This window comes from Aythya fuligula, chromosome 9 (genome assembly GCF_009819795.1).
Source record: "Aythya fuligula isolate bAytFul2 chromosome 9, bAytFul2.pri, whole genome shotgun sequence".
NCBI classification, from domain to species: domain Eukaryota; kingdom Metazoa; phylum Chordata; class Aves; order Anseriformes; family Anatidae; genus Aythya; species Aythya fuligula.
The window spans coordinates 13,740,433-13,760,000 of record NC_045567.1 but is presented as its reverse complement, the minus strand read 5'-3'; the positions used below and the strand labels follow the sequence as shown (position 1 = coordinate 13,760,000).

The 19,568-nt window shown below is 37.1% G+C and overlaps 1 protein-coding gene across 4 annotated transcripts in view; it reads right to left on the bottom strand.

The window, feature by feature from the left end:
• The window catches only part of ACAP2 (ArfGAP with coiled-coil, ankyrin repeat and PH domains 2), a 64,077-nt gene that overhangs the window by 20,259 nt on the left and 24,250 nt on the right, over positions 1–19,568 (bottom strand). Inside the window, exons 7-12 of one of the 4 annotated variants that reach the window (XM_032192840.1) lie at positions 17,031–17,075; positions 15,926–16,021; positions 12,140–12,214; positions 10,955–10,966; positions 5,774–5,886; positions 1,932–1,952 (exon numbers count right to left, since the gene is read on the bottom strand). In XM_032192840.1, coding sequence (XP_032048731.1) covers positions 1,932–1,952; positions 5,774–5,886; positions 10,955–10,966; positions 12,140–12,214; positions 15,926–16,021; positions 17,031–17,075 — 362 coding nt within the window. The remainder of the gene's footprint in view (positions 1–1,931; positions 1,953–5,773; positions 5,887–10,954; positions 10,967–12,139; positions 12,215–15,925; positions 16,022–17,030; positions 17,076–19,568) is intronic. The other 3 variants (XM_032192843.1, XM_032192841.1, XM_032192844.1) reach the window with 3 other exon arrangements.

Genomic DNA, 19,568 nt, shown 5'->3' with positions numbered 1-19,568 from the left:
GAAAACCTAGTATTTGTTAGGAAAGTTAGTACATAGTAGACAGATGAGATTCTACCTTTTAACAGGTATTCTTTTAAAATGTTGTGCAGATATATTTCATTTAAAAGTAACAGAGTCTTCTTTCAATACTGGATTTATGTCAAAATAGCTGTAATCTTTTTGGATTAAAATAATTGAGCAGAATTATGCAAAAACAACTCAGTTGATTAACAACAGTAGTTTTGGTCACTGCTATTTAAAAGGTATCCTTTCTAACATCTATTTAAAAAACATATATAGTAATTAAGCCTCTAATACAAGATAAGGTGGGTAATTGCCAAGATTTAAGTAGGGAACCCAACAAAAAAAAAAAAAAAGCAGACTGGAAAAGGAAAATAAACCAGGCATTTGGTTTTTATTTTATGGAAACTTAATACCAAAGATAAGAACATGAAAAAATAAAAACATGAAAAGCAGTGCCTAAGTTACAATGGAGAGAAAAAAAAAAAGCAGTCCTGGCCCAAGATAACATGCAATGGAGCTTATCTCTGAAACTGAGATTAGCGTGATTTACTTCATTAATGTCATACTTCAGTTGTTCTAAAGCCAAATGTTTAGCAAATTACTAAAGTAAAAATCAGCTCCATTTTCATACCAGATATAAACAAGCACAACAAATTGTACAAGTTTGTGTCATCTTTAAAGCCTAGTCTAGAAGTTTTCAAAAATATTCCAGGCCCCTTTTTTCCCCACTTCCATTAGAGAAATGGAATCTGTTTAAGAAAAGTTGCCAAGTTCTGTCAAAAAGCATTGCTGTATGTGTGTCACTTCTTGACTTTTGTTTTTTTTCTTTTTTTTTTAAAGAAATTTTTACTGAACATGATAAATAAGTTAGAGCACAGCATAATTTATATCTCTCAATTTTGAAGTAGACTTCAATGGAAAATAAAGCTAATACACTTTATTGTACTCTTTAAAAAAATGAAGTGGTGCCTTCCTTCCAAAATGTCAGCACCACAGCAATTTCATTCGGGCCAAAAACTTGATATTTTCTAAATTTAGAATAGTTCATAAACTTTACTGTACAAAACAGAGCACTTGGAGCTCGCAGCAGTAACAGGCAGGAAACCTTTGAGCCATAACACAGGTACTGGAGGTGCTGCTGTGGGGTATACTATAGCCATGGCCTGTGCTAGGATTTGGTGTTCGTGCATCTTTAGGCAGCACACATGGTATAATACTAAAAGTTATTAAAGTTTCCTTAAATGTGACATTCTGTCAAAATAGGAGAGAAGCATGGTGAAAGAAAACACACTGGGAAATCTTAAAGTAATTTGCACTGCCCCACTGAGTTCATAGCAGTATTTATATACAGTTGTTTGGGTTTAGAAACTACGTTTTCTGTCATTTACACTAACAATTTAAAAAAGGGTTTGTTAAATATTCATTAAAAAGCATTTCAAATTTCTGAGAACTGAGAGAAGTAATAACAAAAATATTTATTTGAATTTGATATAATAATTGAACCACGCTTTCCTTTTGAAAAATCAGTAAACATTTTCTTCACAGCCATAAGCATACAAATAAAGCAGCGATTAAGAACGCACAACATTTAAAAGTTACATTTCTATTTCCAATGCAGTTGGTGAGAAAAATCCCACCAATGTACAAAGGAAACAAAAAGTCAAGACACTGATCTCATATGCTCAGAAGTTTGAGTGCGTAAACTTTGCTTTGATTCCTTTTTAGCTAAAACCAGCTCAACCTTACTAATTCTTTTGAAAGCATTGAGCAGCAGGTGTATTGGTGTCCCAGGCAGAATCCTTCTGTTATTTTCTTAGACTGAGCCACTTCACATCCATTGCAAGTAATCAAAATTAAATGCAGGGTTAATTTAGAGCTTTTGCGTGCCAAAGAAACATTGGGAAGGTATAAAAGAAGCTGGTTGGTACCTGATGTGATCTGGCTTTTTCCTGTCATGTGAAAAAATGGGGGAGGATTAAAACATAAGGGAAAGGAGGAAGAGGAATGAAAAATGCAAAATGAGCAAAATAAGCAAAGAATTAGCATGATCTGAAAATACAGCAGAATTAAAAAGGAAAACATCTAATGCACCAACCCAAAAATTATGCAGAACACACCAGTGTTTGGTGAAGGCTCTCTACCCACACATACATTTATTCACACACACTTTTTTTTAATCTGAATTCCTAAGAACCAAAAGTATTTTTTTAAACCTATTGTTCCATAATAAATTCAACTGATTTCATTTTCTCATACATCCAGAAAAAAATGCATACAAGATGTCATTTCAACAGAGAAATATACAACCAAAAATGTCTCCATAACAGCTGCTGTGAGACTTTGCAGTAAAGACTTCAATAAAGATTTAATTTTCTTTCCACTAAAACATCTTATCTGAAATACAAACTTACATGTTACATTTTCAGTATAAAAGGGTTCTAAAATCTCCACCTCTTTCAATACAAAGCAACATCAAATGACAATTAGCTCTCATGGTTTACTTGGTAACCTCCCCACAAACCATTTGTTTCTTAACCCAGCGGTGTATCGAACTAGCCTGAGACTAGGAAACTTGACACAAACGTCCAAATTAATTGAAGTCTTTGGACAAGTGAACCAAGCTAACAACTGTCTGAAAAACAAATAAAGGAACAAACAAACCCTACATCATCCTGGCAAGAAATTAATTTGGACTGGAAACAAGTTTTGATACATTAGAACAGCTTTGTCCTTCTTCAAAGGTCTGCATTATCTGGTTTCAAGCTTTTCTCTCCACAGCAATTGTACTTTTCCCATTAAAATCCTCTACAGTGTCCATGGATTCCCATACCAAGACATGCACAGAGAAGCATAACGCTATCTAAAATCATAATGACATATCCAAGCCAGGCAAAACTCATTGCACCACTTCCTTTTCTCATGTTTTTAATGCTGGCAATTATGCAGTAATGGTGAAAAAATGTAATGATTTTTCATACCTTTTCCTAGTTTTGTTGTAAAGGTGTATTTTGAAAGGCCTAGAACGATCAAAATACCAACAGAGAGAAGAGAGAAAGTACTGTATTGTAACTGGCACTGCCATCAGCAGTTAGCAAGAAGATGAGTGCCATCAGCATTGGTTTGGAATATCAGGAAACTCCTGTTTTTCTTTCTAGATGAATTATTCTAGTTTTGTTTCAGCTGATTTATTTTACATCCCTCACTTTCCCCTCAAAGATGGGCATATAATGAAGAAGCAAGCTACCTACCTGACCAGAACACTAGGCAAGTATCTTGTCTATATCAGGGGCCTCAGATTTCAGCTCTGAATTCGTCATATAAAATACATCATTCTCTAAATGTTTCCTCCGTTGGTATTTCACTGCACGTTCTCATGCACAGTACAGCTTAAAGCAGTGACAGTCCTTCCTTTGGCTGGAAGTACACTCTAGCCTCCGCTCTATGTCAAACTTCAGCCAGTATTATCGCCACGCAGGTGAAACTGCAGTACTATGAAGTAAAGCATTCCATCAGGGGAAACAGGCAGTGGAAAGAGGCAATGACCACTTCAGTGCCTACAACGTAGCAAGCAATTACAAATGACTCAGAAATAAAAATAGGTTAAAAAAAAAACTTCTGGTTTTAATAAAATGTGAAAAACGAAGCTAGATTCAGATAACAGTTGTCTTCATTAAGGTCACTTATTTGATTTAATATAATAGTAATAAGTTTCACAATTAGTAATGGTTTGTAATTATAAGAAGTACAAAATTAAAATGATTCATTCATTTTTTAAACCATGGATGTAGATGGCTTGTCCACTGCTTAATTCTGACATATCCATCTAGCCTATCACAATGAAATAAATTAGTTTGTCAGTCTTGTGAGAAATAGAAAAAAATACAAGCTCTCATAGCTTTGTTGGGGGATACAGTCATTTTTCTTTGTAGAGGCTTGTGTGATGCTGCATTTGTTTTTTTTTATGAAAATAGCAGTGACAGCACAGATGTTTTCAGTTGTTTCTGATTGTCTCCCCAATCCCACCTAGGAAGAGCAAGTGAGCAGCTGCGTGGTGCTTGGTGCCTGATGGGGTTAAACCACAACACCAGCAAGTATTAACTGTCTGTGAGAAGTAGGCTGGCTCTGAGTCATTACTGAGCTGTTTACCTTGGCTCTCTGAAATGACTTCTTGTTTGAATGTTTTGATTGAGTACGTTGAAACACGTAAACTTACACTATGACCTTCCTTCAGGATATCTTGATTTAATTATGACTTCCTTTGTGCCCGTATTAAGTTTTCAATAGACAAATTGGTTTTAATCAAAGCCTATACCCAATCGTCTTAAAGAACGATACAGTTACAGTAATAACAGGTATGAAGCCATGTCGAAAGAATTCTCAGCTACCTTCCAACACTGCTGTCCTGCTTCCTTCTGTTACCCCCCCACAGAGCAAAGCCTTGATAATACACAGAAGAACCCAAAGCAAGTTAGAGTTTTGTCTTCAGTCACTTATCAAGAGGCTGCAGTCAACCCCGCAAAACACCTTGCAAAAAGGACTCTTTGAGCCTGCCGAATATTCAGTGAAGGCCTGCCTCCCGCCCTGCTACTACAGGGTTTTCTCAAAGTGTGCTTACACTAACACTTCACTTCTGACCAGGCAAGTGCTCTTCAATCAGATCTACAAGGTTTCTCCCTTCACCATTCTTTGATGCCTCACAGAACTCCAAACGCACTCAAAACCAACCCAGAAGGATCATTACCATTACAGACAATCATACCAGCAGAGCAGACTAGAGGTAGTCCAAAGCAAAACCCCTCAGAGGAGCTGCATGCTGCTTGCTAGTAAGTACTGCCTTACCAACGGCAGCAGCCCTTACATCAGTCCATGGATATAGGTGAAACAACCCCGACTGGCTATGGACTGGTGCTGTTCCAAGATGGTCACAGAATTATTGAACTGGAATTGAGGTTGGAAGGGACCACTTATCTGAATACAGATTCTGGCCTTGGAAACACGGAAAACAGTAAAACAGATACACTGCTGCAAAAAATGTGGAGTATAAGACAAGCTCTATATCAAGACAAACTAACTTTGAAATTCAAGGACTGTACCCAACTATATTGTAAATGCTCCAGAATATTTAACATTTCCTTGAAAAAAAGCATACACCATTAGAAATGCAAAAGAAATCCTGTTCAGTAAGGAAAACGTTTAACCAATAGTAAAACAAACATTGTTAAAGAGACAAGAGTAACGGTATATTTTGAATTCCCAACAGGACCATGAAAACTATTCAGTAGAAGTCACTGCACAGCACAGGAATTGTAAAGGAAAACGGTTTCATGCTTTCAGGAAAAGTCACAGTATTTCAATCCTTCACTACATTTCCCTGCTTACAATAACCATACAACTTCATTTTACATTGTCACCTAACGCTTATTTTCCCAGCACACACATTTACACAGCATATTGTATACAATCATAAGAATTACTCTGTTTCAATACGAAAGTAAAGCCAAAATACCATCACAAAGCCAGACTGTGAACGATAAAGCAAGCCTCCTATACTCAGGACTTCAGTACGCTCCTGAAAAAGGCTTGCAAACAACTAGGACAGACAATAAAGAGAAACAACCACGAAGTGCCATCTCTGCATCAATTCACAGAGCAGTCCAAAGGTACTGTTGAAACTGGAATCAGTGGGTTGCACAGGTTATAAGTAAGGCCAGAATTCAACTTAACAAGCAGCATCTTACGAAGCCAATAAACAGAGGTTCTGAGTAATTACCTGTTCCAAGTCTTGAAGGCATTGCTGGCTCGCTTAAATAGATAGCCTTCCATAACAATACCATTGGCTGCATCTACATTATATTCTAGTTTGGTATCATCACCGGAGTAATCCTAGTACAAAGGAACAAGACAAGAAAAAACAGATTGTAGTTTCAATTAAAAAGATCAAGTATTGGCCACATTAATGTCAAAAACAGTACTTAACAATAATCTTTCCCTTGCAACATTCACTAGTCATGCTATGACTCTCAGCCCCAACACTTCTTTAAAAAGTATTTTTAGGAGATCAGATGCAGGAGATAATTTTTATTTTGAGACCAGGAATTGCAAGATTGCATTATTTATTTTACTGTTTTCTCAAAGATTAGACGAGAACAAAAGGAAGACAAGGACTGTCTCTGAATCAGAGAAGTTGCATTTCAAAGAGGCGCACACTTATCTAAACCCTAGAGAATGAGTTTAATCTTTCACACAATTTAGCTTCTAGGAAATGTTAAGGTTAAAAAAACATGACCATATAAAGTGTTATCATTTGATTAGTACCCAGCATTTATTGTTAATACATAACAAATGCTGACAGCTACTGAAATTCTAAGAGGAGCACTTTGTAGGTAATTATCACCTATATTAAAAGCCCTTGTCTTTGTATCTTTCCTGAGCTTTGCATAAGTACTATGAGTGGGATTTCTCTAGTTTTTCAGAGGTCCAAGTCATCTCATTCCCATCTGGACAGGCATTAAGTAGGCATTCAAATATATTAAACCTCCAATATCTCCCTCAAGTTCCACACAAATGGAATTTAATAATGGGAGAAGAATTCGTGGTTCTTCACATTCACTGAGTATTTGAAGACTATCAAGTCTTAACATGGTCTTCACTAGATAGTATGAGACTATGAAGTCCAACAGAACCTTTTTACGTTCCAGAGAAAAAAAAAAATATATAAAAGCATCTGAGTCAAAGATTCAGAGAACAAAACCCACCAACTTTAAGTGGAGGAGCACTGCCAACAACAGACAATGCTACCAGTGTATTTACTGTCCTTTAGATTTGGGATTTAAACAAACATCTCCAAAACTTATCTCTGTAGCAGATGAAAGAAAAAGACACCAGCAATTTCTAACTCCACCCTGCCGTCCACATATTCAGACTTGCTTTCATTAAGACTGAATTTGCTGAGCCAGAATCCAGCCATCTGACACAAGGAATATTTCTTGCTCAGGTATTTGTGACCTCTTTGGCAAACCATCTTGTGGATATTTCAAAGAAAAAGAAGAATAAGGTAGAAGAAAAGTGGCAATGGGCATTGAGCCAAAATTTAAAATGAACTGCAGCCTGGTGCTGAGGACTGTATACAGCCAGCCTTGTAGCATTTTCTTAAGCTCTGTCATCATGACAAGTAAGCCAGATCAGAAATCTGGAGACAAGTAACTTGGACAGCATTGTATTTATTTGTTATCCCTAAATTAAAGTAAATCAAGGTGCTGGCAGAGATGACAACCACCTAGTTAAGTTTTCTTCTTCACAATCTGCAACAAGAGTGTGAAGCTAGAACTAGTAAAAGCAATGTTTGTTTTTAATCTAGTAACAAATAACTGCTAGTAACAGTTTTACAATTTTTAGAAAGCTACCATGTCCAGCAAAGGTTGACTAGACTAAGTAGTAAAATGTATGGCAATTATAATCACAAAGCCAAATGTCACAGTACAATTTTAACATAGTATTACACAACTTACAATATACACAAACATTCTCAAACTGTTCATAGTCCTTTCTTTTTTTCTCTTATATCCCAAATAAGAAGAACAGAAGAACCCCCTCCCTCCAAAAGCACAGATTTCTTTTACGTGCTGGTATCAACTCTCTCCTGAACCCCCAAATCAGAAATGAACTTACCAGCTCCCAAACATAATGAAACCTGCTAAAGATTTGCATCTTTCCTGCCTCAGTGTTGCCTGCAATTCCTTGTCTAGTGTAAGGCAATATACACTTCCTCAGTCTTTTCTATCCAAACTACCACGTAATCACATTTTCCTTCATGTTCGGAAAATTTCTGCAGAACATGCAATGGTCTTTTCCAATGAAGCTCCTTCAAGCTTTGAAGACACTTACAAGTAGAACAGGAAAACTCCTTTGGATCATTTATCTCGCTACCCTCTCAGTCTAAGGAGTCCAAACTAGTAAGCCTAATTCATGAAGTGCATTTAGTTTTTATTTTTAATTGCTCTCCTGAATGATTTGCACTTTTACAGAGCAGAAAAAGACATAACAGTATGCAGACAGAAGTTTGATATTTTCCTAACTATGCATAGACTACCAGATGGGGGGGCAGAGGGATTGTTAAAGCTTTCATAAGCTTCATCCATAAAGCTTCACTGAAGGTTGTAGTCAAGAAAAAAAGAATAGAAATGAACTTCATTACAATTAAAGGGATTAAAGCAGAAAAAGGAACTAGATAAGCTGTGTCTCATCTTACAGTCTCTTATTTCATAATTAAAGAACAGGGAAAAGCAGTCACATTTAATTTATTTTTATCTTGGCTCATGGAAAAGTTTAATGAATCACAAAAAATAATCAGGGCCGGAGAGAAATACATCCTTATCTTTCCAGTATCCCACATAAGAGAATCACATGTTAATGAAACCAGTCACTTTAAGTGACTCAGAATTTTATATTCTTTAAGCAAACACACAGCTGATAAAGGCTGAGTTTTAAGTATCATTTATTTGCTAATTAGGAGGCAGTTAGAACTACAGTATGCTTCACCTAATTAGCTAAAGAAATTAAATTAGTATGGAAGCTATACTGTAGTGAAATATTACACATTTCATTCAGATTTGAAGGAATCAACACCTATGGCTTCTGTTCTCATTAATTTTTCAAGGTTGGCCAACTACTGGAAGAGAAACATGCAGAAGGGAATTATACAAGTGAAATATACTGGGTGTTTTTATGCCTTTTTTTTTCTTTTAAACAATATCCACGAGGAATAGGAAATCAGCTGGCAATAGAAAAAATCCACATTTGCTATTAAGCTGTAGGTCACAGTAGTCTCAAGAGCTTTCAGTGAACAAACATTTCTGTACAAACTTACCAATTTAGCACATACACCAAGTCATTTCATAGCTTACATGCTTTTTGTTTCTCTACTAATTTTCTTGTGACCAAAACATCACAAACCCTGCTTTTCAGGGGCAGATTCACTTCCAATATGAAGAATACTTCTATGTCAGAAAAGCCACTCAAGCCATTTGATAAGTAAATCACAGGGAGTGTATCAGCATTCTACTTGAAATTTGTATTCAAAGACGTTATTTTTCTTTAAAGAAGCAGAATATAAAAAGCAGTAAAGGGTAGAGAATGAACACCAAAGAAAAGAACAATCTGAAACGTTACTCCAGCTGTATGTAGCACAACAGAAGACATTCACTGTGCAAAGCCCAGCTTAAATTCCATTCCCATCCCATAGGATAAGCAAACTGGAAGAGGAGTTGGTTAAGCTGAAGTTGAAAGCGCCTTGAGGAAGAGCTCAAAACAACAACACACAAGTCACAGTTTACAGTCTAAGACAAAGTGCAAAAAGTCAAGGTCATCACTGAACATAAAAGTTCCTTGAAATACTGGCACATGTCTATTTTTGTGACAAGAATTTGTCAGCATTATTTCTCAACAGCAGTTTGGGTTTATGCTTGCTTTATGACTGTGGTAGCATCTGGTTTCCTATTACCTTGTTTACTCCAGATGTAAAAAGCTTTTGAATCATTCTTACTACAGCTGTTTCCTGAACAGTCTTTCAGAAACAGGGTTTTTTTAAATTATAGTTATTTGAATACAACAAAAACTACTTCAAGTTCCAAGCAAACATTTTTCCTGCATTATTTTCCTGTTTATTGAAAAAAATATTAGCTCTATCACAAAACAAAAAAGCCATAATGCTGCTTATAAGCACTTTTACAATTATTTCGTAATTCAACGTTACTCAAGGAACAGGCTGCAACAAACTCATCATGAAACACAAGGTAAAGATTCCTATAACAAGAACATTTCTAGATTAATCCATACTATGTGTTGCTTCAGAAAAACAAGGAAAAGAAAAAGAGTGTTTCTTACACTAAAAAAAATCTTGCACAGTTGCTGAGTAAATAGAGCACAAGAGTTAAAACAGAAATCAGACACCAATTATCTTCAACGAGAAAACAAAGTAATAGTGGTGACCAAACCCTTCCATGACTTTTACATTAGCCACTCTAACAGTCTAATTAAAAAGGATGATGATTATAAAGAAAAGTGTGATGGGTTATTTAATTAGTGCAATTATTCTGCATGCATATGCACATATATGCAAACACAGGTAGTGGGTGGGTAGGTGTGTGCACATGGGCACTTACCTATGGATTTCAGAAAAGGAACTGCTCTTTATCCACACAATGAAGAAAAGGCATCATTCTGAAGCATCAGATTAAAACTTCAGTATATTAAAAGCATAAATACTTCATGGAATATTCAACTCAAGAAGCATAAGTTTCAGTAGCTATAAAACATGTAAGGATTTGGCACTGGAAGATTTGGGTACATATGCTTAAGGGGCAGCCAGTAGAAAGAAACATGAAAAAGCATGAGAAGAAAACAAAAAACAAAGCTGCCATCCTGGTCAGGCTGACTGGATGACAAAATGTTGTAAAGAACAAGATCCAAGGTCTACAGCAGTTCAAGATTCTGAACTTGGTGGCAAGGCTGGGAAATGCAAGTAGGAAGAGACAAAAAACAACCAGACAGTATGGTTTGAATAAAAAATGAAATAAAAAAATATATATATTTGGAGGAGCGCTGAGAGGAATTTCCAATAAGCATGCCCTCCAAAGCCTAGCTGTATTCTAGGCATTATCGTCACAAAACACATTAGTAACTTGACTGACATGGACAAGAGACAACATTTAGTAGAGACAATATACAATACAATCTGAATCTGCTGATTATATTTTTGCAACAGCATAAAATAGTCATTCAATTAAAATACAGAATAAATCAATGATCTCATTATGATGAAATCTCATTGTTGCTGTTTGTACAAGAAACCAAGAGAATTTTTATGCATACACACACACACCAGATACACCTTATCAAATCTCACAAAGTTTAGAAGTTTCAATAGCTATTAATACTATTAGAAACAGTTTACCTGTAAAGCAGCCTTAAGCAGCATTTGAAGAAAAAAAAGTGAACATCATTGGCAACAGCAATGACCATAATTCGTGGTAATAACTTATTACTTCTACAGCCAATTAAACATAATTGCCCACAACTAACTTCTTTCACCAGGTACTGCTGTTAGAGCTCTAACAGCAACCCCCCCACCTACTGCCCACTCCTAGAAGTAGCTCTGTTGAGCCCAAACAATTTCAAATTTGAACAAACATTAAACTGAGTTCATTCCCATTCCCCCTTCATATTGATTCCTACTAATGATGCCTGAATTGAAATCTTAGCATGTTTTCATTCCTGAATTTACTCAGACTTCAATTACATTAGATTTATTTATTTAAGTATGACACCTGAATAGATACAGAATGTATTTGAATGAGAGTAAGAAGCATTCCATTACCTTCAAACTGGTATCTAATCCCTTTCAAAAGTACCTGCAGTTTTAGCTCACTACCGGAGAGTTCAGTGGAAATATTTTTAACTTCTAGCATTATACCTGCAAAATCAATACTTATCTAGAGCTTATGAAACATCCAAACAATAGAAGTTATTCCCCCCACAACGTGAATTATCTACATTTTTCTCAATAAGCAAAAAATAAGAAGTATTGTACATACAAATGTGTCCAAAACAGCAACTTAATGTTATCACTTTCATATTAGCGTAGAGTTGAACACCATACATCGGACAGCCATTACAAAAGTTTACTTTGCCTCTTTTTAAGCAATAACTGCTGCCATACTCTACGAAGTGCTATATTCATTTGGCACCATCTGGGTAGAAAGTGATACATCAGACTGTAGGACTGTGCAGCGTGTATATACATCTCTTCTACAGGTATACAGGAGGAAAAGATAGCAACTTGTACAACTATACTAATTCCAATCCTATCTTGGATTCAAGGGTTCTAACGAAATGTTTAGGGATCCTCATATAAATCTACCGCTATATTTACGTTTCAGTCAGAAATGAACATAATACCCTGTTCTGCAATATAAAAATGATGATCTGCAATCCCACCCCATGCTTAATAATGTGCAAGTCTAATCATCTGTACTAAAGATAACACCGTTCACAGTTCTGATGCAAAGATGCACTGCTGGGGAGAGAGATGAGACAAGAAAATGTATGTGCAGTCTACCCTTTACATTCTCTCAAGTACCTTTTGTTGAATAGTGGAGTGCTTTTGCTCCATATCTCTCTTCTCCTTTGCAGCATCTACAGCCAACTGATCCAGCTGTAAAGAGAAACAGAAAATTGGATCTTTAGATTTCAAAAGAAATTTGGCTCTGTAGATTTCACAATGCTGACAAAAAAAGAACACATTATGTCTAGACATTGCATGACTTGCTTTATTTGCATAGTAAAAAAAAAAAAAATCACTTCTCTGGTCACAAAGTGTTTACCTTTGATAACCACTGAAGCCTCGTTTAAAGCACTGCACTACCATCCTGAATTAACCTCTCTGAAAGGTGTACGTTTCTTGTAAGCCTTCGGAGGAATGTTTGAAAGAACAGCATGGTGCCAAGCATATGCGACTTCTATACCGCATTGGTGCTCAGTCTCTGAAGAGAATGACTCATGCTTTAGCTGCTCCTGCTGGCTGACCGGCCTATGCAGCAGTGCTGGCATTAGCAGCAAAAACTAGGAAGAGCAAATGCTAGTGATTTTTCCCCCTCCACAAAAAAGGAGGGAATTGCCCCAACCAGGCTTTTGCATTGATGGTTTCAATCAAGTCAGCAGCAGTATTTGAGCAGGATTGCTTGGAATTGTCAATAGAACCCAACTGCTTCCAGTTTCAGAAATAATAATCTGATTTTGCAAACAGACTGTCACAACAGAGAGGATTTGATTAAAGTTATCTGTCTTATCACAGACTTTGTAGGGATGCTACCAAAAACGTGTACATCCATGTCTATAATACCGCCCTTTTATTTTTTTCTTTTTGAAACCATAAGAAGAATAAAAAGTAGAAAAATAAGACATCCTGTCAGACTGTAAGTTTGTTTGTACAGGCTCTGATTTTTAACTAAGAAATCTGGTGAAGTGAAGAATCAAGTGCTGCCTGTACATGAAACGCTACAGAATCAGATCAACTCCTCCTATACATAGTCTGCATGGCACAAGTGCCATTATACCCACTCATGGCATTCTACTGGATAATGGCACAGCTGCATCACCTACCACAGCTGTACAGCCCACAGCTGTACACCATGTGTGAGGCAGACCTCGTTCTACTCCAGCCCTAGAACCAGGAGACTCTGAACAACGTGCAACTCCAGTTTTCCAGCCTACATCAGTCATGTAGCAGAGAGGACTATATCAATAACAGACCCTCCCATTTACACACGAATTATATCATCTCCACCCACTCTTACAGCCACAAATGAAAACCCCTGCCAACTCGGTCATCTTTCTCAGTGTTGCATTTCCCTCATTTGAAATGATACAAGTGAGAGGGGGAAAAAGGGCTGCTAACTGGCTCTTATGCCCCTGTATGAGACAGCCTGACAATTACAGCCCCAGACCTCCCGGCCATCTGATGGTTCCAATTCCAAGCTCTGCTAATTTCCTGCAGTCTTCTCTCTCTGGCTTGTTTATCCCAAATGGCTACACGAGCACTTTCCGTCTCACGTGTTCATGTTAACAGAGAGGCACTGGCACAGGCTGCCCAGAGAAGCTGTGGATGCTCCATCCCTGGAGGTGTTCAAGGCCAGGTTGGACAAGTCCCTGGGCAACCTGATCTAGTGGGTGGCATCCCTGCCCATGGCAGGGGGGTTGGGATGAGTATTATACTGGTGTGACATTAATGGTTCCCCTACAATGATCTCATTGATAATATCAGCCTGACTTAAAACATCTAGAAAGCAAAGTTGCTCAATTCTATTCCATTATGTGAACCAGATATTTTGAAAACACACAAAAAAATACAATTGTACTACCTAAGACCACCCTAATTTTAATATTTCATGTGCAATTAAACCTTATAATTAGGATCGTACATAACATTTACCTGTAAATGAAAATTCACTAACAAAAGCAGTTCACAGCATTTTCAGAAAAATCTAACAAACGCCTGTCCCAACATACCTTCTATCTAACCCATCAAAGACAGAAACTTCAACCAATATAACCTGCAAAATCATCAACAGTTAAACTTTAATGAGCTTTTTACAAGTCTGCTTCTGTAGGAAAAGCTATCCATTACTTAAAACTAAGGTCTGCCACAGGAAAATAATTCAACAAGTTGTATGACTTCAGGGCTTTCACTCACTATCTTTGCTCCACTGTCAATATATTTCAAACATTCAGCTTTGGATTCTTCTAAATTTAGCTCCTTCAGTTGCTATGACACCTGCACCAAAATGAGTATTGCACAACATTCCTTACCAGGTGAAGCAAATGGATGATGAGCCATTAAAAAATAACCTTGTGCTCCTAACTCAAGTAATCCCTAGCTGGTAGCATAAACCACTACCAACTACACTGTTCTCATCTCCTTTCCGCACCCCCTCCTCTGAAGAGATATAGGAAACATTCTATACTCTCATGACACTACAGTTCAACAATGACAACTCTAAATAGACGGATGTGAAGGAACACGGTCAGCTACGAGCAGTCACATGCACCTGAACCTTTCAATTGCTATTAGAACACCAAACACAAGGGGCTGCAGCTAAACAGCCTCTTCCCTTCTTGATGGAGATGCCAGTTCAAGTAGCCTCTCTCCAGCTCAATCATTTACTTTGCCACACACGTGTGTACACACAAAAGCATATCCTTCTCTGACAGGCATCTATACAAGTAATTATAATTATGAAGACCCATAGTAACCACATTAGGGTACTAATCTATCAGAAGAGTAACTCCAACAATCAAATGTCTAAGTAGTAATTTTCTACAGTTCTCCATCTGCTTCACTGCACAACTCCTCAAGCAGGTTGAGAGGCACGGATGACAACAGCAATGGGGCAGAAATATGCAGCCAGAACTAGGAACTGTTTCAAACCAGGCCAGAACAATGTAATTTCATAAACATTCAACAATGTATCTGCTTGAGATAAATGCAAATATATCTGCTTGCTGTCATTTATATGCTTTCATATATGGATTGACGTTCAGAATTTGGGTTGGCTTTGTTTTGTAGATCAGGTTGTAGAGTGGAAACAGAGGGTGTTAATCAGTGCAGTTGTCGCAAGTCCTCAGACTGAAGCAAAAAAAAAAAAAAAAGGTACAAATATTTCCAGCTACACTCACTTGCACTGAAAGCAAGTCAAGAGACACTGCTGAGCCTTCTCCCTGCACCACAGACAGATCTTCAATTAAATACTCTATGTCCCTAACCTATTTTGCATAACTATTTTCACCGTTCTCTTTTGTGCAGTTGTCCACAGTACATGCAATGTTTTGATGATCCTTTCACTGAAAACCCAGAAGTTGCAATTATGTGTTCTTAGAGAACAGAACAGGGCAAGAAGGATTTAATAGTATGAACTCAGTTTTGCACCAGTTATTAAAATAAGACTTGTGTTTTATGGTCTAACTTTAAATTGCTTACATCAATTTTTACATACCAAACAATTTACACAGTATATAACATATACAAATTGAAGGAATCAAATATTATTTTTTTCTTGTTAAATATGTAAGATGTGGCACATATACACTTTTTTTTTTTTTGAAATAAAAGAAAACCCAGTGCCCTAAATACCACAGAGTACCTCAAGTGGCATCATATGGCTATGATTAGATATGTAGACCATAAATGCAGCATTACCTTTAATAAAAGGACAACTAACAACTTTAATTCAAACCACTTCAGTATTTTAATGCTTTGCCTTTATCACACTAGTTTCCTTTTCATTTAATAAATCTGCAAAATATCTGATATATGCACATTTTCTTCCATTTCAGTATATAGTTATGAATCTGTAAAGTAATTTCTTACCTGTGCACCAAGATCTTTCATATAGGGCCCAAGCTCGCTGAAAAGGTCATAGCCTTGGTGGAAAAAAGCCAAATGGGCGTACATAAATGATAACATCTGGAAGAAAAGAAGTAGATATTTAAAAAGCTAAGTATTTCAGATATCACAGAAATACGAAATAATCCACACAGAAATAATCCACATGAATAAACCAAACAAAAAAGGGCAAAACAAATTCCATGGTTATTTTCTGGTATGTTGTCATCTTGCCGCTTTGCATCAATATCTTGTGCAGCTTCCTGTGTTGTAACTAAACATGAGAGGCAAAGGCAGCTAAGAACCATGCCAAAAATCTCAGAAATGAGTTACGGGATTAACAAATAAAAGCTAGTTAAGGGCAGAAAATTACTTCTGATTCTTGTAATCCAAAAAACTTTTGTTAACTCCTGTTTAATTAGGCTATGTACAATAGAGAGGACTACAGAATATATTAATGATCCAAAACCATAACTTCCATGAACCCAGCTGAGAAGAATGTCCAGTGTTAAGAAAGGAAACAAGTTGGGAAGATGCAGAGCGCAACGGCAAGCAGCTAGAAAGCTGCAATTCAACTGAAGTTCTTGCTATCTTTAAATAGCATTTAAATTAAATACAACTTTAGACCTTTGAAAGAAAAGCACCATTTTATCTGGTAATCTATTTTGCAGACAGCATACTAAAGCATATCACGTACTAGCTGACTAAGCTATTTATACAAAAACACCATTTTTGTAGAAAGAGCTGAAACCATCTTAGAGCAGACTACAAGTACTTATCGTTTAGAAATGAATATAACAGGCATAAATAAAATTGAACTTTGCTGAGAATCCTAACTCTTAAACATTTAGGTTTTTACTGCTCTTTTTGTTGAGTGTTCATATCTGAACCGTAATGATTACCAAAAACCAGCTGAATATCTAAGCAAGGTTATAGTAAAGGCCAGGCTGACCACCACAAAGTGCCAACTGTACTACTAACGTTTGATGGGCAAAAGGACAAGTTCACTTCATACATTGCTTTGCAGTCACATGTTTAACTTTGGATGTATTTAAATATATTCTAATACAGAAATCAAAGTGTATCTTACCGATTTTAAGATTTCTGATCTTCTTTTAGACTGAAGAACATTGATCTAGAAAAAATAAGTTGCTTATTTTATTCAATTTGCAAGTTCCTCCCACAGAAGTAAGCTTCAGATTCATTCCAAATAATCATACCAAAGCTTAAAACATCAGACAAATATAACTCAGTATCTGATTTCACAAAGCACTTTCAAAGCTGCAGAAGATGCATGCTAATTTAGTAATATTGCAGTTATATTTAATAAAAAAAAGTTATAAAAGCTTGCAAAGCTAGAATTCCACAGTTACAGCCCCACAAGTAAGGAAGTTTGACTCATTTCCCCTTGGGCTAACACCATCTCAAGTGTCCTAAAACTTGGATTAGCCCCAGCCACTGAAACAAGCAAGATTGCGACATCTACAATAAGTAGCATTTCATATATACTTGCACTTTTAATCTGGCTGAAGTCACTGACCAACAGCATTGCCCTAGAACCTTGAAATATTTCACATTATGTAGAAAGAGGGACATTTTATTTTTGATGTTCATCCAATTCTTCTTTGTTCCCTAATCTTTCAAGTTGCCATCCTGCATTTTACTACATTTGCTTTAAAAGGTCCGTAGAGCAGGAAAAAATGTGCAATTTTGTAATTTAACACCTCTAGATCAGTTTAAAGATTCCAGCAGAAGAAATAAACTTACTGAAGCTATAATCAAAATCAGACTGCACTTCCATACTTAAACAATCAGTATTTTGGAAAACCATCTGCAGCAAAAATAATTAAAAACCGTACAGAACAAACCCTCAACTTACAGGACAAAAAAAAAAATAGAGCAAAGCAATGGTTTTGAAGTACAATTTAAAGTCAATACAGCTATAAAGAGACTGCTGTTGTGAAGCCACTTTTCCAGCAGAAGAGTCATCTGAGTAGAAGGGATTCCTATGGGTGAATTCATTTTATGCCTGCACTAAGAGATGCTGGAACTTATCCTCGCTGCTATAAATGCACCTTTATCACAGGAACTGTTCAGCTTTAGAACATACAAATTCCAGAAAGCAAGTGAGTTGCAGGACAATGCACATACAAGTTACTGGCCTACAGCAATGTAGGCAAAAAGCCAAGTTTCCCCCCAGCTCTCTGACAGCTCTGACAGGTCTCTGCCACTTTTTTCTCTTCCTAAGCACTGGAGTCTCCCTTCCTTCACCTCCCTCCCAGGCTCCCCAACACTGCTCTGCTCTCATAGTACTGCACAGAAGTGCATGAACATACGCAGCAGCCTAAGAGGGCAAGGAGGCACCCACTGTGCTGCAGCCACCCCAGCTCCCTGTCGCTGCAGCACTGGGTGAGCTGAAGCAGGGCCCAAGCAGAGCAGCCCAATGTCAGACTGATGGCACAAGCCTCTGTAGCTGAGAAACAATGGCTTGGGCTCTGAGAGGAGCATTTCAGCTCAGTAATGAGAGCAGCACATGCTGCTAGCTCAAGTGAGAGATGCCAAACTCACACCATTTGAGTACAATTCCAATGCATGTCTCTAATCCACTTTATTGAAATGCAAGCAGAGAAAAGGGGGCTCTAAGTCAGCAGCTCCAGTCTCTTCCCATCCCACTCACTCAAATCATAACCTCCTTAGGCAGCTCACGTGCTGGGACCCCGTAACAGTGAGGAGCAGAGCGCTGTAACAAGCTACTGTTTCAAAACTTCAGCTGGGCTTATAGGACTGGGCACTATAATTTCCTACAGCACAACAGATGCTCGATTGCACTCATGGAAAGGGTGTTAGTACAGTGAAGTGCTACATAATTCACCTGACTTCTCAAACATAGAAATGAACTTTGTCCTTGGTGTCCAAGAGGCACAAAACCAGGGCTGATCACTGTGCGCACTCCAGCTGATCAGATGGACAACCTCTCTAATAGGGGCTTTGAAAATGCCGCCTCACAGACAATACGTATGCACAGGCAACATACACAATTTAAAGAACATGAACTAAGCTTTGAATAACCAGCTAGACTGTCACAAATCAAGATAACTCTTGATATGAAACCAATTTTTAAAAGGATTTTTCTGTGTTTGTATGATCATGAGAACGCCAGACACATTTAGGAGTTCACACCCCTTGTGCCGTCCGAGTTACACAGTCCTGTTCTGCTGGAGTTATGGGAAACCATGAGACATGAATTGGAAGTGTCCACAAAAATATTATTATTTCACAGGCTTCAAAACAGTAGGACAAAGAACACCTCAACACTCTACAGCAGATCCACACTAAAAAGCAAAACAGTAATGTTCTTGACTTCACCCATGGCACAACAAAGTCCTAGGTTCCAGATAAAATAGGATTTATTAAATAAAATTCAAAGCAAACAACTGAAATTGTAGAAATAGACAACATTCTAGATCACAATTATCCATTGAATCTGTGTTTGCTAGGCTACAGTTTATTATTGTTTTATTTATTATTATTACTTGAAATACTTAAGGAACTACAGCACAGAAGACTTACAAAACACATTTAGGTAAGTATTGTTAAATTTGAAGAAATAACATTATTGCTGCGCTTA